The sequence below is a fragment of the Misgurnus anguillicaudatus genome, chromosome 3, assembly GCF_027580225.2.
Source record: "Misgurnus anguillicaudatus chromosome 3, ASM2758022v2, whole genome shotgun sequence".
Taxonomy (NCBI): Eukaryota; Metazoa; Chordata; class Actinopteri; order Cypriniformes; family Cobitidae; genus Misgurnus; species Misgurnus anguillicaudatus.
In genome coordinates, this window is record NC_073339.2 from 22,447,213 (window position 1) to 22,471,403 (window position 24,191).

The following is a 24,191-nucleotide window of genomic DNA, read 5'->3' on the forward strand; positions in this document are numbered from 1 at the left end:
GATCATATTTCAATTTGCACACAGATTTTATATTATATATTTTAAGTCATTAAAGTAAAATGACAATACGGAAAAGACGTGTGCAATTAAGCCTGCAAAGAATGTCTATCCACTGGTGAAAACCGAAAATAAATATGCTGTCTATCCATAGGTGAAAATAAAAAATAAATATGCTGTCTATCCAGAGGTGAAAACCGAAAATAAATATGCTGTCTATCCAGAGATGAAAATATAAAATAAATATGCTGTCTATCCAGAGATGAAAATAAAAAATAAATATGCTGTCTATCCAGAGGTGAAAACCGAAAATAAATATGCTGTCTATCCAGAGATGAAAATATAAAATAAATATGCTGTCTATCCAGAGGTGAAAATATAAAATAAATATGCTGTCTATCCACAGGTGAAAATATAAAATAAATATGCTGTCTATCCAGAGGTGAAAATATTAAATAAATATGCTGTCTATCCAGAGGTGAAAATATTAAATAAAATTGCTGTTCATCCAGCGGTGAAAACGGAAATTAGCGGCGAAACGGAAATTACGTAGGCTGTCTGTCCACTGGGCTGCGTTCAGCCCCGACAAAACGTTGCACAACGTTTATTAAACAGAAACGGTGATGCATTGAACACCCTGTTGTGATGACGCAAGAGTTGCAACTACAGTAACTGAGAGGCCATTCTTTGTGTTCTTTTTTTAAATGTTTCTAAAGCCTGATGAAATCATTATAAATGTGTGTTTAATACTGTAAAATACCCTCGATGTTACAGTCACTGACCTTGCCGTCCAGAATGAAAGACAACATTCCAACTTCAACCCATTGAGCGAGCTGTCTCTTTACTACCGCGTGGTTTTATTCATCTTGCCGCTAATTGGGCCGACATTTCTGACACACCCACCAAACAAGAGAAAACGCTTCTAAAACCTGTTGCACACTGTTTCCAGGAAACATGTGATTCAACCTGGAAACCATAGCAAAACGTTGCACACCGGTGTGAGATTGAACGTGCCCCTGGTGTCCAGCCACTGGTGTCTAGCCGGAGGTGAGTCTGCGGGGCTGCAGCTGGATGCTATTGTCTATGTGAGTGTGGTAACCATGGCCGGACTTACCATTGGGCTTGATTGGGCTTGAGCCCAGGGGCCCCGGCCAATAGGGGCCTCCGTGCTTGCTTGCTTGCTTGCTTGCGTTCGTTTGATTTGTTCAGTCGTTTTCATTTTTTATTTTACAGCCTATTGGTTGGTGCGGAATTGTTTGGTGCTGCATTTAATTCGTTAATATATATATGTCAGTCATCTTGGTGCTGAATATGACGCGCTGAGTTTACTGCTTTTGAAACCCATAGTATAATAGCGAGTACGCGAAATGGGAGTCATGAATGAGCTTTACAGATAACGAGAAAGAGCAACGCGAAAATGAAGCGCTCAGTATGAAAAAGATTACTAGAGTAGGCTATGGTCTTGTAACTCTGTTTTTTCTTGTTTGTTTGTAATCTAACGTGATACGCCGGTATACGCAGTATACCCACTGATGGTCAAGGATTTCCGTATACCCATTTAAAAAAGCGTGAAAATACTTAACAGTGTGTGACAAACCTTTGACACTTTCATTCATAAATTGACATCTGAATCACTCACCATTCGCATGCTCCACTTGCTACTTTGACGGGTTGAACCTCAAATACAGTCGGGTATTTGGTATTTAGCGCATTTGACTTCATGCGGCAGTGCACGATCCGATAATCATATGAAATCAAATTATCACGGCGCAAAAGTGACTGTAAAGCAGACTGGTGTATTCATGTGGTTCAACAACAGCCAGAAGTATGACATCAGATTACCGCGAGAGCGATTCGAGAAATCACACGGGGAAGTCTGCTTTCTAATCGCTCTCGCGGTACTTTGACATCACCAAGCGGTCTGCGTAGCGCCAAATGAAATCCAATCTGCTCGCAGTCTGCAGCTCACACGACACTAACCAAACAGTCCCTGTGGAGAAATAAACGAGTGAAGCAGAGCTACGAAACAAAACAAAATCCGGAGAGTTAACAATGCACATGATTATGTCAACATTTAAATAATCAGTCCAGTTTATTACTTCATCTGGAGGTGAGGATTCACTAAATTATGGGCATGTTGATGTCCTCATGGTTTTTGATATAATCCACTAGCTAGCCTAACTTTCCTGTAGTTTCTCTTTCACCATGTTTGCTAACAGAATCACAGTTTAAAATTCTGAAAAGTGTTCATTTTTATTTATAAAACGGCTCGTTCTGGTTCTTCATTCTGATTGGTTGAACGCGTTCTTAGACCGTGATAAAATACACCGGTAACCCCACAGTTCAGACCGCATCACAAGTATCACTGCGCCACTGTTGCTGCGTACTGATTTATGAAAATAAACACCACAGTCTTTAATCATATTTAAATTTTTCTACCTTTGCACAATTATGGCGATATCCAGATAAATGTCAATAAATATTGTTGAGTTATTTCGTCAATAAAGAGAATACGTTCTCTGAGTTGTTTTTGTCTTATTGATATTTCCGCTATTATCCACTAGATGGCAATCTTACCCAACTTAAACACTGACGCATTCACTCAACACAACAGCGTTGAATCTGATCTCTTACTAAAGTTCTTCACAAAAATGGAATTATCTCCGCTTTTAGCTGAAAATTTGAGAGGTGATAATGAAGGTAGGATGAAACGTTTTTTTTTTGTTTTGTTTTTGGTTTCTTTCATTTGATATTTTATGTTTCTTTAAATAAGATAATTTTTCTGTAAGGCATTAAACTAAAACTGGGTGGCAACTTAAAAAAAAAACACTGACGGGGAAAGAGTTAAGCATGCTTCCATGCATATTTGATCATCACTTCAACAGTTGCACAATATAAATGGTATTGTATATTTTAGATGAATGTTGATTTATAAAAAATAAACACCACAGTCTTTAATCATATTTTCATTGTGTCTTTGCTGCGTTTGTGTTGGTTGGGAACCGCGCTTTGTTGCAGCCACACTTGATTCTGAGGAACTACTTTGTTTGGCGGAAGAGTAATATTTGTACTAATATAATTACAACTTATTTGTGTTTCATTTTGTGAAACCCTGCTATGCATATGATGTAACCGTTTTATAAACGCAATAAACCCTGCAAAGCAGTGGGGTTACAGTGCATTTTATAACAGCTTCGCGTCGTGCCTAACAACGCCCCTTAGCTGTTATAAAATGCACTGGTAACCCAGTGCTTCTTGGGGTTTATTGCTTTAATCTACGTTCAAGGTTTTAATGAATTACGTTCATATCAGACGCAAAAATTAATTAATGATCATCTTCTCCACTTTGGTTTTTGGTGTCTAATATTACATAATGGTCTTGTCGTAATTATTAAATAACATCCTAAAATCGTATCTTTTTCATTGTTAAACACTGCACCACTTAGGCTATATGCACAAAATACACTTGTTGATTATGTTTATAACATTATATGGTGTGTAATAAGGTTAATGTTTATCAAGACATATCATTATTTTCTTAAGCTAAGTCTAACACAATGATTTTAAATGTTGTTATGGGGTATTTTTTAATGTGCATGATTAATTTGAATTTGTGACATCCCTAAAAATACATGATTTAATTTTAGACTGGGCTTATGTTCTGCTATAGAGACAGGGCAGTTTCCTAGAGAGGTCTTATCCTAGTCCCAGACTAAAATGCATGATTGATCTGTCTTAATTTAAACACATCTTGCACCGATATATCTTAACATATATCATTGCCATTGTTTTGTCTCAAGACACACACCAGTAATGTTTTTTGTAAGGTTTGTTTGTAAAAACTACTTGAATGCCCTAATATAACCTAGCAATAGGCCAATGAAAACTTCCCATTGTGAGTTATTAATTTTAAACTGTACTTATGATATTTTATAGTCCCTATAACACCATTTTTACATTTACATTAATATTTCATACATTTTTATCCAATGCACTGTTGGGTAGTCCCCTCCCCACTATGTAGACGACTTCGTATTGTATCTTTTTTTATTTGTATGCACAAGCGGACACAAACATACGCACACTATCTTTCTGTATTTCCCACTTTCTCTTTCACATTCTTTCAAATGCACCCACTCACAAACATTTTTTTAAAAAACATTGCAAGACCCGGAACACAGAGAAAAGGGGTCTGAGTTTGGTGTGTGGCTGTTAAATACCTAAACAACCATTACGGAAAAAGGTGCAGTAGTTTCCCATCTGAGCACGTGTTCACACATTTAAAGAGCATGTGAAATGTTCCAAACCTACACAAAAATCACATGTTGATTTGGGTAAAGTACCTGTGAAATTCATGTACATTTTCCTTAATGGACACATTACCTTTATTTTGTAACTTTCAAAAAGAGGAACAATCTTGTGTTTTAACACATTTCCTCATCTATTTTTGCTGAATTCTTCCATTTATCATTGAAACTTCATTATGTTTACTTATCTGTAATTTATACAATCCATTCATCTATACAAGAATGCATGTTAATATAGAAATAAAATAATTGATGCCAAGCACTAGGGAATATCTATGTAAATATACTTAAAATCTGTAAACTCCATCATCATGGAGGTGTGGACTTACCATATACAGAGAGACAAGCAATTGCACTCTTAGTGCCATCTGGATATGTGTGGAACTCACAGGTGTAACATCCCTCATCCTCTGTCTGAGCCTGTTGAATGGAGAGCTGGGTTTGGCTTAGGGATGGATTTAAAGTTACCCGTCCCCAGAAAGGTGCCTCAACGATGGGCCTCCCATTCCTGATATATGAAGCAACAGCAGTGGTGTCTCCCTGCTCAGCTGTTTTTGTCCATACAACCTGCAGAGCTTGCTTATTGAGGATATAATTGCACGAAAGGGTGACAGGCTTTCCACTCACAACTGTTTTATTACCCATCATCTCCACCTTTGCTAAAGGGAATACAAATAAAAAGATGAGATTTTACAGTTTTGAAAGTATTAGGAACATGTTCAAGCTATGTGAGTAACATATGCTGCTCTCAGGGTCATAACATCTTAACCTGCCACTTATTTTTGTAGACTATTGTGGTTAACGTATTAGTTTGCTGTCAGTGTTTAAGTATGGTGGGTTGTGCAGGATGGGGGCTGTTAACCACATCCTGTTTGGCACTACAGTAATATATATAAATTCTGTCACGTTTCTTTAATCATCCTAAAAGCGTAACGTGACAACTGCTAATAACAGTGAGTAATCATGAGACTATTTTAGGGTGCAGTGTTTCTAAATGCTTTTTAATGCCATTTTTTATATTGTTAATGCCATACAGGACCCATGACTAACCCCAATGAACAATGATTTCTAAAACATCCATATCCTTTTAAAAATATTAAAATTAAAAGCTGCATCATTTAAATAAACTATTACTCTGAAATGAATTAGAAATGGCCCAGAAGGCAGCATAAAATGTTATTTTAAAATGTATTTTACAACAACTTTAAAATGTAGCTGGTTTTGTACATTCCACAGGTAATAAATTTGGCTAATTGTGAATCAGGAAACATTGCCTGGAACAACTCAGAAAGACCTTCATTAGATGCATATTAGAGGTTGAACCTAAATAGACCGTGAATGTGCTACATAGAACCAATCCGGACCCGTCTTATATTTAAGAGTTAGATCCGTACCCGTGCAGAACAGAGAAATGTCAATTTAATACCCGATTGCGGACCTGTCTATTATTTGATAGATGGACCCGAACCCGACCTGATTGACCATTTGAAATATAGTCCTTTGTGAAGACCTCTAGTTGTGGTTGTAGTATTACTGGCTGAGGTTACTTTGTTGGTCACAGAAAAGTAACTAGACCTAGGGTAGGTATCCTGCCTTTTCCTGTGGTTACCTGCTTTTTAGAGCAGATTTGTGGCTATCGGACTGCATGTGAGATCCATTGACACCCATCGTGCCAACTAAGCTTAAATTATTTTTTTCAAACACTGCAAAATGCTTCTCCATGTTGACCACCAACGGGCTGCAACCATGTCTTATAATCGTCTTCTTCTAGACACTTTTGCTGGAATTTTCACTTGTCTATGTCTGCAAGGTTTTCTTTTAGTGCATTGCACTTTTCCAGGACCCAGACAGCCGCTCTTTTAACATCTGGGTTACCACAGCTCTTTGTGTTATCATGCCAATGTCCAAATTTCGGGACAAATTAGTTATTCATTCTAAAAACTACATTTAAAATATTTTTTTCATGTTTTACTTCAAAACTAATTTACAATTTGAATGCATGTACAAATAAAATTGAATGCTTTCTAATGCCATTTAAGGCCATCATTTTCGCAAAATCATTTTAACAACTTTTCAGTGCCTAACGAAAACCCTGTAATACTCTGCAAAGTAATATCTGCAAAATCACAGCCTATGACCACTTCAAAAATGTTTTCTTTTAAATTATCAATTAAAAATATATGTGGGAGGGTTAAAGAACATAAAGAATGCGAAAGCTGAGTTTGAACCATTTTTAGAAAGTTCAGAAGTGGTCTGCCTCACCTAATAGTGAGAGACACATCCTTCCTTTCTGTTGTCCGGTCGGGTAGACATCAAAAAGACATTGGTAGCAGCCCTCATTGGCTGGCACAGCTCTAGAAATGGTGATGATGCTAGTGTGAGCACGATGACCTACAGCTTTTGCTGTGAGCTGAACTTCATCCACTTTGGTGACATGGTCATACTTTTCAGGTTGATAGTGCAATATTGTTTTATTTGCCATGTCTAACCACAGCACCTGTTTTAGAACCTCCCCTTTCTCCATGGTAATATTACATTCCATCATGAATGGAAACCCAGCTATTGCCTGCAGATGTGATGGTGCAATGACCTTACCTAGAAAACAACAATCAACAAACTACATAACCAAAGGAAGTATAATGAACAAACCAAAAGACTGGATCAAATTCAAAGCTTAAAAATAAAAAACCTGTGTGTAAAACATTTTAATTGGTAACAGTGGCGGCCCGTGACTGCTCATCCGAGGGGCGCAAATTCAAAGTGTGTGTTCAGTGTGTCATGTGTGTTGCGTGTGTTTTTAAAGTGTGTGTTTGTTGCGTCGTGTGAACCATGTGCTTCACATGTTTTGTCAAAATAAGAGCCTGCTTGCGCACACGTGACGTCAAAACCGTTTATTATAAAAGAGACGCTTACGTTCACAAAATACACGCAAGACACATCTGGCAAACGCGACCGTCTCTTTTCCCATAACCCTTTAGACGCGTATGCAGCAGGCACTTGACAAGACATGTGATGCACATTGCATCACTCAACGCGCAGAACACATATTTTGAAATTACGAACCACACACGACGGGCTACATACATGTTGTGACGAACTTCGCATAAAGCGCCCTCGAAAAAAGAAGTCCCCGGCCGGCGGCCGCCACTGATTGGTAACAAAATTACATTTACAAGCAGTTATAAGAGCCTCAGGTATTTTAAAAGAGCTTAAAACAAAGCTGAAAACGCTGAACACTCACCTTGCAGTGAAGAAAGCAACATCAATGTTGCCCAGACCTGTAGGGACAGAGCTGGTATAAATCCGCACATCATACTGCCGGAAGTTCACTTAAGTAAAAAAGTCAGACAAAGAATGTTACAGATTTAGAGAATTGTGTAAGAACTAGTCTTGTCCAATACAAACAGACAATCTGCACAATGCCGTGTCTGCCTATTTGCTATGGATATCCAAGGCAGTACCGCCCAAATGACTATTATTACATCTTGGCCAAAAATAAAGTATTTATATACTCACAACCACAGATTTGTAAAGTCAGACAGACAGATCATATGGCATTAGTACTCAGACACTGCCTAAAGATATAAGCAATGAGAGGCTAATTTAAAGATATAAGATCAATTTTGATCATCTTAATCACATATCTGGTGTTTTAATGGAAGATATTGGTAATGGCCCATACAGTGAGAAATCTCAAGTTATCTTACTTTTGACAGTTATGAAATCTCATGTTGCATAGACTCTAATGTACAACTCAGACATTAAGTCAATATTTGTCCTATACTGTAGGAGTGTGTTTAAAGCCTCTATCAGAAGTGAATTTGATTGTTGTGCTATACATGGAATTCTTAGGAACAGTTCCAAATAAAAAATCTGTGGAAAAGAAAGGTATTGAATACAAATGCAAAATACAAAGGCTGTTGAAAACTTCATCGAGATACAAATTTTTGGATTAAAAAAATCTGCATCCTGCAGGTTTGACCTTTTTGGTATTTGCAGTATTATGGGTATATAAATAACTTGCGAGGAAATAGCATGCCCTGCCCCTTAAACAATGTATATGATTACAATGACTTGTGGCTGAGCTTTGCCAGGAAATCCACAGAAAGTGTGGTGCTTCAGGACCATTTGGGGGCCGCATGACAAATACTTCCAGGCAGCCACACGTTCCTGCTGAACCCAAATGAAAGGCCAGAGGTTTGTTTGCCAATTGTGGTTTTAGCTTTAGGTTCTTTTTTAGAAAAGTGGCAAGCTTCTACCGCCCCTCCATATTTATTTCAGCTGTTAATACATTTTATGAACACAGCATATGAAAAAACACAACTGGATGTTAAGCAGCTTTATGCACATTTAAAAATTATACATTTTATAGTGCTTAGAGTGTGTGCTTTATGAATAAGTTTACTAAAAAGCACTGATTTTTGACTAAATGAAAAAATATCACTGGTAATTGTCCCTATTAAATACAATTTATAGTAAGAACTGCACATAAGCCTCTAAAACTACAGGCTACATTCAGGTTTAATTAACTATACAGCTAAATACAATTTACTAGGAAAATACTAACTATTATTTTAACACAACATACACTCAACACCTCAGCTTCCCCCTTCGTTTAACCTTTCTTCATAAACTACTTTTAGAACAATATTTAAAAAAAAAAAATAGAGAGACTCACCTTACAATGCATGGTTACGTTTATTAGTTTTGATCAAGCAATGCTACTGGAAAAACCAGCGTCGTAGAGTAACTTTGTATGTGTGTGTGATTCCGCATACAGATGGAGCTGGAAGTGGGGTCGCGGGAGCAGCCAATGCGTGGGAAGCATAACAATCAGGCTTTGGAATGGCGGGACGTTCAGTGTGAAGCGTTTTTAAAAAATACTAGACTGAGCAAACATCTAGCGACATCTTGTGGTGTGATTAAAATATTCCCCAAATAGCAACAATTAAATTATCTCTATTGCAATTTCCGAAAAAATCTAAATTCTTTTAATTTGCTTTTCAGACTGTGCCAAGTCTCGCTAGACAAATCCATAGCTTGAAAAACAAGCCCAGAATAAGCCCAATTATTATTTATTATTTATCATAAATAACTTCAACAAATGAGCCTAAACACAGTAATCTAACATGTTATATTATAAAAATCATCAAACTCTATGGAATTATTCCAACAAAGCAGGATGACATATTCAAAATCAGTGGTCTTCAACAACATGATGACTAGGTTGAGTCTGTGAGTTGCCCACCAAAGTACATTTTATTAATAGCCTCAACTTTATTATTTTTTTATTATATATTTATATTAGCTTGACTTCTTTAATGCATGTTAATATTTTAAACAATTATAAAACATATCAACAAGTAAAATAAAATAAAATCAACAAATAAAACAAAAATGTTTTGAATAGACTATAGACCTCCAGATTGTTTTATTCATTGTGGTAGCCCTTGTTCATAAAAAGATGAACAAGGGCTATTATTTTTTTATTATATATTTATATTAGCTTGACTTCTTTAATGCATGTTAATATTTTAAACAATTATAAAGCATATTAACAAGTAAAATAAAATAAAATCAACAAGTAAAACAAAAATGTTTTGAGTAGACTACATCCCTCCAGATTATTCATTGTGGTAGCCCTTGTTCATAAAAAGATTGGAGACCCCTGTTCATAGTCGATTACTTTTGAGCAAAATAAGACTGGGGAGATGGAGAAGGTGCACTAAAACTGAACTATTGCTTAACAGAAATATTTGTTATAAATATCTGGCTTTGTTAAAGCTATTACAGAAAGACACGCCATGTTTTGATTTAAAATAAACTTGAGTGCGACTTGATACGAATGACCTCTGAAAGGAAAAGTATCTACAAAGTTGTAACAATGAATCGTCTATTGCAGGAGTAAAAAAAATTTGATGCAAAACTCGCAGTTTATTGAAAAACTGAATATTTCATATGAATATAACGTTTTCTTAAGTAAAACTAAATTTTGAAGTCCATTATATATTTGTTCTTTTATTGACACAAGGTAGGCCTACCTTACGTTATTTGGCAATATACATGATCTAAGTACCAAAAATATAAGATTTTTATTTTTACATCTGTTTCCCCTGCACACTTGATAAATCTTGCTTGTGTATTGTATACCAGGGGTTTTCAAACTTTTTAACCCAACAGGTAATTTCAAACTGACCATTTTTTAAAAATAGAACTACAGGCGATGGTCATATAATATAATCAAAAAGTTGATTTATTTTACTAATCCCATTCAAAAAGTGAAACTTGTATATTACATTAATTAATTACACACAGACTGAAATATTTCAAATGTTTATTTTTTTTTAATATTGATGATTATAACTGACAACTAAGGAACATCCCAAATTCAGAAAATTATAATATTACTTAAGACCAATACAAAGAAAGGATTTTTAGAAATCTGGGCCAACTAAAAAGTATCAACATGAAAAGTATGAGCATGTAACAGCACTTAATACTTAGTTGGGACTCCATTTGCTTGAGTTACTGCAGCAATGCGACGTGGCATGGAGTCAATCAGTCTGTGGCACTGCTCCGGTGTTATGAGAGTCCAGGTTGCTCAGATAGTGGCCTCTTCTGCATTGTTTGAATCACATCTTCCTCTTCACAATACCCCATAGATTTTGTCCTGTTGGAAAATTAAATCTGCATTTCCTTAATATAATACAATCCTCTCTCCTTTTCACACTTGAATTCCTTCCTACCAATGGTTGAATTGAATGTAGCAGTGCTATTTTCATTATCCCAATATTGTTGCCATTTTTATTTATCTCCATTTTAATAATTGATTTGATTTCTTGTTTACTATGCATAATGTCCATATTTATTTTTTTCTTTTGCCATAGTTTGCTTTGCTAATTTGTCAGCTTCTTCATTCCCTGAAACTCCAGTATGTGTTGGAACCTAGTGTTGTAGTTCTCGATACTGGTCTTGGTCTCAAGACCACTTTTTAAAGGTCTTGGTCTCGTCTTGGAATCGACCGCATTTTTACTCGGTCTCATCTCGGTCTCAGACAAAGAGGAGTCTGAATTTTATTTCAAGACCTGTCAAGACCACAACTGATGGCACATCACAAATTTATTTTTTATCATTAATGTTATGCAGTTTATTCAGGTTTGGCATATGATGTTGGCATTGTTTAAGCATTGTTTAAGTTTCTCCCCAATGACATGGTCTTGGTCTTGACTTGGTCTCGGCCTGTCTTGGTCTTGACTCGGTTTCGACCCTTTAAAGTCTTGGTCTTGTCTCGGCCTGTCTTGGTCTTGGTCATGACTTGATCTCAGTTTAGGTGGTCTTAACTACAACACTACTGGAACCCACAAAAACTGAACCCTCTTATTTGTCTCTTGCATCATTAATGAAATCTGTAGGATTTTTAATACCAAATCTTGTGTCACCAAGTGACGATCTGTGAGGGCGGAACCAAAAGTGTGTAAGATCGGTTCCGCCCGGCAATGGTTCCGTCAGGACGACTGAGGCAAAACACCGGAATTCCCGGGGCTTCCCCAAAACTCTAAATCAAGCCTGATATCGTTCAGGTGAGAGCGATCAACACAGCGATCGCTGATAGGCTGAAGAGGAGAGAAGGTTGAGGATATAAAGAGCTTTGAAGGTGTCAGATGTTGTTGTTGGTGGCACTTTGTGCATACGTTGCTTGTGCTCGTTGTTACGGTGGAGATCGGCTGGGTTGACTCACGTTTATCCCTCAGGGAAGACGAGAGGTTGGAGACGTTGGAATAAGGAAGTTATCATGTGATTTGGATGTGGAGAAGCAAACACGACGCTGGTGGATGTATATTGGGAAATCGGTTGGACAACCAAGTGTGAGTAAACAATCACAACGAAACGCTCTGTGTTATCCAGAAGAGGAGTTACTATTATCTTTTTGGGGGTGTTGAAGGTTACCGGCCCTGCGGAGATTGAATGCGTAGGCGAGCCGAAGAAGTAACCGGAAGACATAGAGGGGCGTTGTGAATATATTTGCCTGCGAAATCTTTTCTCTTTCTCTGGCGTGTACAACGCCCAACCCGCCTCTCGAGCAGCCAAGACCTAGGCGGCCAAGCCTTAAACTTCACGTGGAGTGCGTGTGCAGAGTGCTGTGGTGAGTGTGGCTTTTACCGTGTGTTTCACTAAGCTTGCTGTGTGTGTGCTGTATTGACAGTAAACGAAGCCGCCCGGGCCCTGTGCAGATTGTGCGAAGAAAATAGCATGTTGAGGCCCGAGCCAGAGGAGAGAAACTGTATTAAAGGTCCAGTGTTGTGAGTAACCTACCTGTGCAGTATATCACTTACCTGTGTTTGTAGCAACGCCTCGAAGAGGACCAAGCAGTGTCAGTAGTGAGAAACCCTTTACCTGTCTCCACGAATGCTTTGGAGTGTATTAAAGGTCCAGTGTTGTGAGTAACCTTCCTGTGCAGTATATCACTTACCTGTGTTTGTAGCAACGCCTCGAAGAGGACCAAGCAGTGTCAGTAGTGAGAAACCCTTTACCTCTGTCTCCACGAATGCTTTGGAGTGTATTAAAGGTCCAGTGTTGTGAGTAACCTACCTGTGCAGTATATCACTTATCTGTGTTTGCAGCAACGCCTCGAAGAGGACCCAGCAGTGTCAGTAGTGAGAAACCCTTTACCTCTGTCTCCACGAATGCTTTGGAGTGTATTAAAGGTCCAGTGTTGTGAGTAACCTACCTGTGCAGTATATCACTTACCTGTGTTTACAGCAACGCCTCGAAGAGGACCAAGCAGTGTCAGTAGTGAGAAACCCTTTACCTCTGTCTCCACGAATGCTTTGGAGTGTATCAAAGGTCCAGTGTTGTGAGTAACCTACCTGTGCAGTATATCACTTACCTGTGTTTACAGCAACGCCTCGAAGAGGACCAAGCAGTGTCAGTAGTGAGAAACCCTTTACCTCTGTCTCCACGAATGCTTTGGAGTGTATTAAAGGTCCAGTGTTGTGAGTAACCTGCCTGTGCAGTATATCACTTACCTGTGTTTGTAGCAACGCCTCGAAGAGGACCAAGCAGTGTCGGTAGTGAGGAACCCTTTACCTCTGTCTCCACGAATGCTTTGGAGTGTATTAAAGGTCCAGTGTTGTGAGTAACCTACCTGTGCAGTATATCACTTACCTGTGTTTGCAGCAACGCCTCGAAGAGGACCAAGCAGTGTCAGTAGTGAGAAAACCCTTTACCTCTGTCTCCACGAATGCTTTGGAGTGTATTAAAGGCCCAGTGTTGTGAGTAACCTACCTGTGCAGTATATCACTTACCTGTGTTTGTAGCAACGCCTCGAAGAGGACCAAGCAGTGTCAGTAGTGAGAAACCCTTTACCTCTGTCTCCACGAATGCTTTGGAGTATATTAAAGGTCCAGTGTTGTGAGTAACCTACCTGTGCAGTATATCACTTACCTGTGTTCGCAGCAACGCCTCGAAGAGGACCAAGCAGTGTCAGTAGTGAGAAACCCTTTACCTCTGTCTCCACGAATGCTTTGGAGTGTATTACAGGCCCAGTGTTGTGAGTAACCTACCTGTACAGAGTGTAACTTACCTGTGTCTGCAGCCGTGCCTTGTGGTGGATCCCCTGCGTCCAGGGGGGTCGAGACGGAGTGACCTGAGGACAAGAGAGAGGCAGAAATAACGGTCAGATAAGTTGTGACCCGGTGCTAGACCAACATTGATTGTACTTTCCCTGTTTTGCCTCCAGGAGGAAGCGGAGGGCGCCACGAGTTCAAGAGAAACAAGGAAGAAGACCCTTGGCCCCCATCCCCTGGTCCAACTCGTCCTGGAGGCGAAAAGATTGTTTTAAGCTGCCCTTCCCCTTTTTCCCTTCCCTTTTTTAAATATTTAATAAAGATACCTTTTAACTGTAGTATACTCGTCTGTTTGGTCATTGGGGTGGTCTTGGGAACCTCCTCGAGGTGGAAAGTAGAGAGGGGCGTGGCCTGTTAGCTATCTCGGGTCCGCCCCGGCCGTGACACTTGTCTCATTCCTGACTTTTGTGTCTCCAGACATATCAGCGCAGAACTTGAATCAGAACATATTAGGGATTTGTTTTTTCCCATTTCACTACTTTATTTGTTGCTATCATGATTGCAGTTAATTCTTCTGTAAACACTGACACATGGTTAGATTCTTTCTCACCTTTCTACTTCCATTCTTTGGATGACATATACAACCCCCACTTGGCCACTTTGCAGGTCTTTGGACACATCTGTGTACACCTTATATAACCCTTATATAATCTTTTGTAAGTTCTGCTTCTGATATTTTCTAACCTTTCTCTTTCTTTTTTTCCAGCAAAACAGATCTATATCTGGTTGCGGTAATATCCAGGTCGGACTCACTCCTAATGTTACCACTGGGATCACACTATACCCATTTAATTGCATGTCTTCTACCAACTCATTAATGACCCAACTAAAACTATTACTTTACTTTTTTTACCATGTTCCCAACATGTCTTGAGTATACTTTTTGTCAGGTGGTCCTCGTTCTGACAAATTAAATTTGCCCAATATGTCAATATCAGTTGTCGTCTCCTTAACTGTACCGGCATCTCACCTATCTCCACCTGTAACGCTGTGACTGGTAATGATGGATATGCCCCAAAAACATATTTTTTCTTGCTTTTCCAGCTGTGACTTAACCCCCAGACCCATATGCCTGACATCCATAATCTATTATTGCTCTAATCATTGTTGTATAGATCATTTTAATGCTAGTCTATCTGCCACATATTCCAGTCCTGATATACATCTCATTACATTAATAATTGTCTTACATTTTTCCTCCATTTGACTTATGTGTGTACTCCATGTAACTTTAGTATCAAACCACATTCCTAAGAATCTTATTACTTTAACTTGTTCTAATCCTTTATTGTATAAATTTAATTTTGGTTCTGTGCTCAACCTTTTATGATAATGTATTTGGTTTTCTCTAATGAAAATTTAAAACCCTATGACCACCTTTAAACCTCCTTTAATGCCAACTGCATTTTATTACAGTTTTTTTCGATTGCTAAACGACAGTGGGCACAACTGGAGCTACATGTGCAAAACTCTAACTACAGTCTGCAATCCCAAAAGTCACCTGAGCTAAATTGTACATATCACCTGCAAAACTCACTTCAAGCAACACAACTCTAAACACATGACTTAAAACAGCTCAGTGCAGCCAAACACTATACACAACCCTCACTGAGATAACACACACTGTCACTCAGAACACACTGAGAGGAAAAACACTAACACCAAACACCAATACACAAAATACTAACTTTTTATCTTTACAGATTGAACAATTTCAGTGACTTCATAAAGTAATGTTTTCTTCAAATAATTATTTATTGATTGATTGATTTATCACATGATTTATTGAAATTTTTAGAACAGAACAATTCTTTAAGGTAAATGAAAATTAGCAGTTTGCTTCAATAGTCTGTAGTAATTTATGGAATTACTGTAATGAGAAAAAGGTAGAAACTTAAAGTACATACTGTAATTCAAACAAATAAATGAGGGGCTAATCCTGCCTCTCTCTAGCATCAGGCCACTACCTGCCACCCTTCTCCCTCCACAAACCCGTCTTCCTTGTTCCATTTCCAAAATTTGTCTTTCTGAGCTCTACCTATCATATTTATATAAAAAGTAATATTTTTATATATATATATATATATATATATATATATATTATATGGAATTGGAATTTTTATTTTATTTTAAATTGCAATCAGCAGTGTTTGAAAGGCACAAGGCTGAAATCAATTCTGTTTTGAATGTGTGGTTCACAGTTTTGACAGCAGTGTGTTAGCATTTGAACAAAGTGCCGTAAATCCACAGTGTTGTGCAGGTTGTGGTTAAAGTCATGAGATAAGTGTGTAGAGTTTTGAAAACTGTGTTCAAGCAATGAAAAACGAACTAGAGTTTGGTCCACATGAACTGCTGCTGTGCAGACTGTAGTTGAGTGATTCTCACGAAACCATTGGAACACCACGGCACTAATGATTTTAGCTATAAAATGTGTAATATAGTAATATTAAAAAGCATCAGAATTAACACAATACTTTGTTCTACCTTGGACAATGTGTGATTTCAACATAAGAATTTATAATTTGTCAATTTTATCAAATTTTCTGCTTAAATTCTCATTACCGCAATGCGTCCGGCTATGTTTAAACATGCGTTATGTTGTAATTTAAACAAATTAACACAAAAATATTTAGAAAAAAAATAAATGGATGTTTGGCTAGACTACTTTAGATGACAGAAAAATAATTTACTGAATATTCATGTATAATAATAATGAAGAAAAATTAGGAAAATGTTGTGTCCATGCCTGATGTTCTCATCCTCAGCAACACTTTTTGAAAACAGTTTAAGCACACATACATAATTTTAATAAAGTTTGATTTTGAGTGACCAAGCACATGGACTAGTTACTTCAAGATGGCTACCAGGTAAGATCATCTCTTTATATCTTTCCAGTTAAATTTGAAATATTCTCTTGTCAGAATGCTTACACAACATTTTGATTATTTACCGAAACAGGTAGTTTTCTACATTTCGAAAAATTTTTGATTTACAATTTTTTTATGAAAATGTTCTTTATTAAAATCTAATTATATGCACTGAATAAAAAATGAGCAAAGCCTTCATGGCTTCCCTATTTTTAGCAAAACATACTGGGGTACCTCATCCTCCGCAACATTCTCATATACCGCAATTATTTAATAGCAGTTGCGGTAAAGAGAACTTCTGTTTGGGAAATGAGAATTTAAGCATATTGTTTATTACTTTTAAATACCTCTTATGAATTTAATACAAATTTAAAATGTAATAACTGTTGATATTTTGCTTTATGATGCTTCATTGTAGACAATCAGCAAGTGAGAAAAAAGCTTAAGCAAAGGCCAGGTTCACAAAGTTCAGGGAGAAACTTTACAACAACCCAGAATGGCTCGAGGAGCACAGAAGGAAGGAGAGAGAGAGGTTAGGTTTGGAGATATTACTAGCAGGTGTATTTAGCAAAAAACACACTACAGTGTTAGGAAATGTACATGACACACACACAACACAATGCAACAAGTCTATAAAATATTATGATGTGTACATACATTTTTTTCTTCCAATGTTGTGAGACATGCTAATTTAATGTAATGCTTTCTTTCCACTTTCAGGTATCAAAGACAACCTAGCGATGGCACGCCACGCGTCTAGGCGCTCCAACAGCAGTTGCTTCACAAGATCCACATAGTTGGATCCCATGTGTGCCAGCATCTCAGCTCCCTGCGACCGCACAACGCGCGCTGTCTGCAGCGTCAGATTGCTGCCTGGGGGCGAGGGACAAAGGGAGACTACCTCCTTTCTGCGCAGTGCGTGAGTCACAGACACCAGAGAGGATGGCCTATAAGCGCCCGGCGCTGTGACAGAAAGGGGGTTGCCGCACAATTCATTAGGACTGTGCATTAACCCTTTCCGCCTCTGCTGTCTTCGCAGCATGTGGGTTGTGTTCGAGAGTGGGGGGGGGGCGTGTTGTAGACGGGCCCTGGGGCGAGCAACACAAAACCAACTGAAGAGAAAAATGCTCTGTTTTTGACAAAATAACAATCTTTATTACATTTGACACACAAACATTTCAACATAAAGTCCCTGCGTCGCCCGCAACAGCCAGGGGGACATCCAACAAGACTCTCATTCTTTTCCGCCGCTCAGCGTTCTCTCCTTCACAGCACTCTCGTCAGGAACGCGGCTTCGTTCTGGACGGCAGTCCCCCAGGACCCGGTTTCTTGCATCATATACTGGAGGATTTGTGCCAAGGACTCTTGCGATGCACCACCGGTTCTGGTCCATGAGACACAGGGTGGTGAGGTAGGAAGTGGCTCATAGCCTTAGAGCTTTTCACCGCTTCCGAGAAATGCTCCGTGATTGTGCCCACCGTGTCCCCACACAGGCCGGATAGAGAAACAGGCGTGACTGTGCATGAGCACCATGAGTGGTCTTCGTGGCCCTTATCGCCATAGTGTGCAATGCAGACATAGCCTCTCCCGGCGCAGGTATGCTTTTTCGGACAGGTGTGCTGTCATGAGGCTTCACTACCCTCAAAGCTGTGCCACACCATCCAAGGACAAGGGGCAGAGGTGAGTAGCCACAGCGTCCTTGATGGGGGGAATACACAGGTAGCCTACCTAAGAAAAAAAATGGGGGGAGGGGTAGCCCACGCTTTGGTGACTTTCCTCCGAGCGGCAGCGGGGCGGCCCGAGTGAAGAAAACAAAAGTCAAGCTTGCTTCTCTGGGAACCTTGTGGGGTGCTCCACTCAATCTCCAAGTCCTGCATGGCTTTAAAGAGAATGCGCACCAGTTCCTTGTAGAAGGAGGGCTGTGTGGCTGATGCACCACGTGGAGCCTGGTCCCAGTCTTCGTCCAACGCTGTCAGAGACATCTCATCTTCCTCAGCTGGAAACCCAAAGGAAACAGACATGGCAGCTCCCAGTTCAGGACACACGCTCTTGGCAACAAACTGAAGTGGTGAGAGAGGGGAGGACGACCACCTGCGGCTCTTTGCCGTCAGTGGGACACTGCAGTAAGAAACATCCAAGGGCGATGTTGAGCCGGGTCCTGAGCACCTTCATCGGGAGATCCTCACAATAAGGGACACCCTGAGCCAACAATTGCCGCCTTTGGGTGGAGAACCCTAAGCAGATTTGCGACATCCCGGAACATAGAGAGGGCTGCTTACATTTTAACCTAAATACAATTTTGCTGCCTATGAAGTCTGTCCTAAAGCATTTCTCATTGTCATTGTCTCATAAGGCAGCGAGTCAACAAGTCAGCTGTCTAAGTTTTCGGACACAGCCTCTCTCTCTCGCGCGCATTAATGGAAACAGATACAGAATGATAAAAGGTCAGAAGACCAAATCATATCCAGCAAGGAAATATTTTTCATCTTATTTACACAAATGTTTTGTGATATCCAGCTGACATTAGCTGGCCATTTCTCAATTCGATGGTTGCAGCCTTCAGAGCTGGCATTTGTAGGCAGCATATGTCATCAAGACCATCTTATTTCAGTATAATAAATGCATAATGGGGACTTAAATATGACACAAAGGGATATTAATATAGGCCTTCCTGTTCTCATGTTTTTTCTATAATATTTTTTTCAAAGACTACACAATAAAACAGTTTTTAACTTGAACGCATGATGCTGTAAATATTATCAGTTTTTTCTACTTTATAATTTGTTTTTAACAAAATCTCAGGCTAGTATATGTATTCTCATTACCGAAATAATTAACTTAATTTCCGAAACCTATGTATTATTACCGCAACAGATACTTATTAAATGTTAATTTCATTAATAGAAGCATAATACTTTTAATTTAAATGCATGTGCAGAATCTCCAAATTGTGTTCTTTCAGGTTTGTCATGTCATTTTGAACATATGTCAGGTTTCTTCAAAATATTAAAAACAAATAGTTGTAAATTGTTGAAGGTGTTGCGGTATATGAGCTAAATAAAACAAAATAAAAAAAACGTTAAATTTAAAATAAATATTATTTCAGAATTTCAATTTACTGTGCATGACTATTAATAATCCATGTTTAAAAATGTGAAATTATATTAGCTTTTCTAACAGTGTTTTTTTGTGATTTTATTTTTTATTATTTTCAAATATTGCATAAGAATAATCAAACAGACAGAACAAACTACACCAGGGTTTGTTAAAAATAAAAGATAAATAGATACATAATTAAATAAAGGAAAAGGGAGACATACATTTACTCATCATCAAAAAGAAAAAGGAGAGAGAAAGTACCCACTACTCGCTTTACTTATTCTGGATAAGAATGATATGACAGCTCTATCGGGTTAGTAAAGAGGAAAGTGTATTAATAATTCCTTCCCAGGCCTTGATAGTTTTTAACTTGGCTTTATGGATTCTTGCTGTGGAGCATTCTAGCAATGCAATATTTTTAAATTCTAACAGAAAAACTTTAACTGCCGGGACCGACGGTTCATGCCAGATTTTAAAGATAGTCTTTTTCGCAGCAGTTAGAGCAGTGTAAACAATCCTGCGCTGGTTGATGGATAAATTAAGATCAGCATCATCATTCAATAAACAGATACCGGGATGTTTGATGAGTACAGTATCACATAACTCAGAAAGAATTTGGAAGACCTCATCCCAAAATGTACCAATAAGATGACATTCATAGAACATGTGCATATAAGTCCCCACAGTATTTGAGTTGCAGAGTAAACAAAAAGGAGATGGAACCCGTTTCATTTTATGCAATAGGTACGGGGTGGCATAAGCTTTATGAATGAGTTTGTAATGAATTAGCTGATGAGCCAAGTTCTTAGATAGCGCTGGGATGCCGTCCCAAATCCAGTCCCAGTTAGGTTTGTAAGGAGCCAGTTCTTTTTCCCAGATAGTAGTGATAGGGAGTGAAAGGCTGGAATGGTTGAGGAGCTTGCTGTAGATGAAAGACACTGCTCCTCTTGTTCGAAGGAAGTCCACACAGTCCGATAAAGGATGAGATTTCAGTTCCGTGTTCCATGGTACTCCATATGTGCGCATTGCACTCCTCAGCCTTAAATACAAAAAATACGAGTGACCAGGAAGATTAAAGCTCTCCTTCAAATCCTGGAAGGACCTTAAGCCTTGAGAATTAAAGATGTCTCCCAAAACATGTATCCCTTTATCCGACCATGGTTTGAAGGTGAAAGGTTTATTTTCAGTTTGAATATTGTAATTGTTCCAGATCGGGGATTCAGTAGTAAATTTGGTGCAACTACCCATGAATTTGCTAACCTCGTGCCAGACTTTCAAGGAGTTATTCAAAATTTTGTTCTCAAATTTCTTGGCTTTTTTGGGCAGACATGTGTATAAAATGTCCTGAAGCCTATGGGGGAGCACTGCCCGAGCTTCCAGCTCCCGCCAAGCAATCTTAGAATCCGGATCACACCATGTCTTTAGAGCACGAAGCTGGCTTGCCCAAAAATAGAGATGCAGATTTGGTAGCGCCAAACCTCCATTGTCCACTTTCCTCTGCAAAGTCTTTAATTTAATTCTTGGGCGTTTATTATTCCAGATGAATTTTGTTATCACAGAATCCATTTCCTTAAAAAATGTCTTATGAGGAGAGAGAGGAATCATGGTAAATAGGAACAGAAGCCTTGGGAGGATATTCATTTTAACAATTGCAATTCTGCCTTGAAGAGTGATTAAAAGTGCATCCCATCTTTGTAAATCTCGTATTATAGCAGATGTAAGTGAATTATAATTTTGTTTAAGGACAGCCTGCAGTGAGGGAAGTATCTGAATTCCTAAATATTTGAAAGCTGAGCAAACTGGAATCGAGGAAGGTATCTGTAGCGGTTCCTGTGATGGAGACAACGGAAACAACGCAGATTTGTCCCAGTTAATTTTATAGCCACTTATTTTGCTAAATATATCAAATATTTTCAGATATTGGGAAATAGAGGTAGAGGCTTTAGACATGTATAATAGTATGTCATCTGCAAAGAGAGAAATGTAATGCTTGGAATTACCTATTGTAATAGGGGAAATTACACAATCTTGACGGATCGCCTGGGCTAGAGGTTCTAGTGAAATTGCGAATAAGATGGGCGATAGCGGGCATCCCTGTCTTGTTCCCCTGTTTAATTGAAAGGCGTTTGAGCAGCTAAAACCTGTTGAGACCCTAGCATAAGAGCCATTATATAAAGTTTGAATCATACGGATAAAGTGAGAACCAAAACCAAAACGTGTCAGAACTGACCATAAATAGGACCATTCTAATCGGTCAAATGCTTTCTCAGCATCAAGGGAAAAGATAGCACATTGTTCTTTGCCCAGGTTGGGTGTATCAATAATATTCAATAAACGTCGCAGGTTGTCTGAGGCCAAGCGGCCTTTTAAAAAGCCAGTTTGGTCGTGTGATATTAGGGAACCGGCAATATTTTCGAGGCGACGAGTCAAAACTTTAGCATATAATTTGGTATCTGTATTAATTAATGAGATCGGTCTATAATTGGAGCAGCTTAAGGGGTCTTTGTCTTTTTTCAGGATCAAAGAGATCAGTGCAGTATTCTGATCCCTGTGGAAGCAACCAGTTTCTAACGCATAGTTCACTGAATCCAAAAGCAGAGGGCCGATTAAATCCCACAATACCAAATACAGCTCTGGAGGGAGACCATCAAGACCTGGGGCCTTACCCCTATTCATTGATCCTAAAGCTTCTTTTAATTCTTCCAGATTTATCGGGGAATCAAGGAAGGTTTGCTGATCAGCATCCAGGCGGGGAAGATTTAGATTGGATAAAAAAGTAGTACCTAAATGCTGATCGCGTCCTGCCTCTGAGGTATAGAGATGTTCATAAAAATTTTTAAAAATTAAGTTGATTTCTTCAGGGGTTGTATGAAGGTCTCCAGCATTATCCTTGATAGCTGTTATTGAGGACATGGCCTCGTTATGTTTCATTCTCAAGGCCATTAATCTGCTAGGGCGCTCTCCATTAAAGTAATATTTCTGCTTTGTCCGGTGTATTAAGAACTCAGCTCTTTTCAACAGAATCGCCTTATAATCCGATTTTAAATTCCCTAGGATTTTACTGTTCTGTTCAGTAAAATTTGTTTTGAGATCACTCTCCAAAACTTTTATCTGGTCCTCAATGTGCATTAAATCTTTTGTCCTAGCTTTGTTAAGATGTGACGCAAAAGAGATGCATTTTCCTCTGAGAAAGCATTTGACCGATTCCCACAATATTTGCGAATTAATGGATGGATCCTTATTTTCTTCAATGAATATGGTCAGTTCAGAACGTACCTGGCTAATAAAATTCTCATTGGACAGTAGGGTTGTATTCAACCGCCATCTTTTTATACTTTGGGGTCTAAAAGGAAGAGAGAGGTTGCAGATTAGTGCTGAGTGATCTGAAATCAATAAAGGTAGGATGTTTGCAGAATTTACAAATTGAATGAGGTGTTTTGACACAAATATATAATCTATTCTAGAGAATGATTTATGACATGCAGAGTAAAAAGTGTAGTCTCTGCAGTCCTCGTTGTTTAATCTCCAGATATCACTGAGGTCAGCATCCTTAATACAATCTTGTAAAGACTGTGAGGCCTGATCCCCATGTGTGGAGGGTATAGATCTATCGATTAGGGGGTTACAGACTGTATTAGCGTCCATGCCAACTATCAATTTGTAGCTGTCTAAATTCAGTATGTGCCTAGTGAGAGATGGGAAAAAACTAGGCTCATATTTATTGGGGGAGTAAACAGAAAAGAAAACTATTTTCTGGTTATTCCAGGATCCCGCCGCATAGGTGATCCTACCATTATCGTCTCCTCCCGTTTTTTCAATTAAAAATGGAAATTTTCTGTTCTGGAGTATAATAACTCCTCTCGAAGCACTATTATGGGATGCATATGCTACCACTTTATACCGCTTATTTTGACATCGAGTAACATCGGAAACTTTGAGGTGTGACTCCTGTAGGAGAGCAATGTCAGCACGCTTACGATGTAAATAATCTAGGCATTTAGTCCTCTTTATCGGAGAGTTCAGACCGTTAACATTCCAAGATATCACATTAAAGTCCATCACACTGCAGATTTATCACTGTCATTAAGCCATAGTAATCAGCGGGGGCAATAAGGCATACAATAAAAGTAAAAGTATGTAGTTCTCCCATAAATACAAGCATCACATTTGTCAAAAATAAACCCTGGTGTTTCGAACAATATAAGGCTAAACAAAGAACAATATGAACATAAAACTGTAGGCAGCATGCAGAGGGGTAACCTTCGCCCTCTTCTCTGCCTGGAAAGAAACATTAT

General features: G+C 38.6%; 1 protein-coding gene across 1 annotated transcript in view; it reads right to left on the reverse strand.

Annotated features, from left to right (window-relative positions):
- Positions 1-9,141, reverse strand: part of LOC129444463 (nectin-3) — an 88,117-nt gene extending 78,976 nt beyond the window's left edge. The window contains exons 1-4 of the mRNA XM_073863126.1: positions 8,983-9,141; positions 7,546-7,633; positions 6,567-6,899; positions 4,634-4,963 (exon numbers count right to left, since the gene is read on the reverse strand). Of these exons, the coding sequence (XP_073719227.1) occupies positions 4,634-4,963; positions 6,567-6,899; positions 7,546-7,618 (736 nt within the window). The 5' untranslated portion in view covers positions 7,619-7,633; positions 8,983-9,141. The remainder of the gene's footprint in view (positions 1-4,633; positions 4,964-6,566; positions 6,900-7,545; positions 7,634-8,982) is intronic.
- Between the last annotated feature and the right edge of the window lie 15,050 nt (positions 9,142-24,191).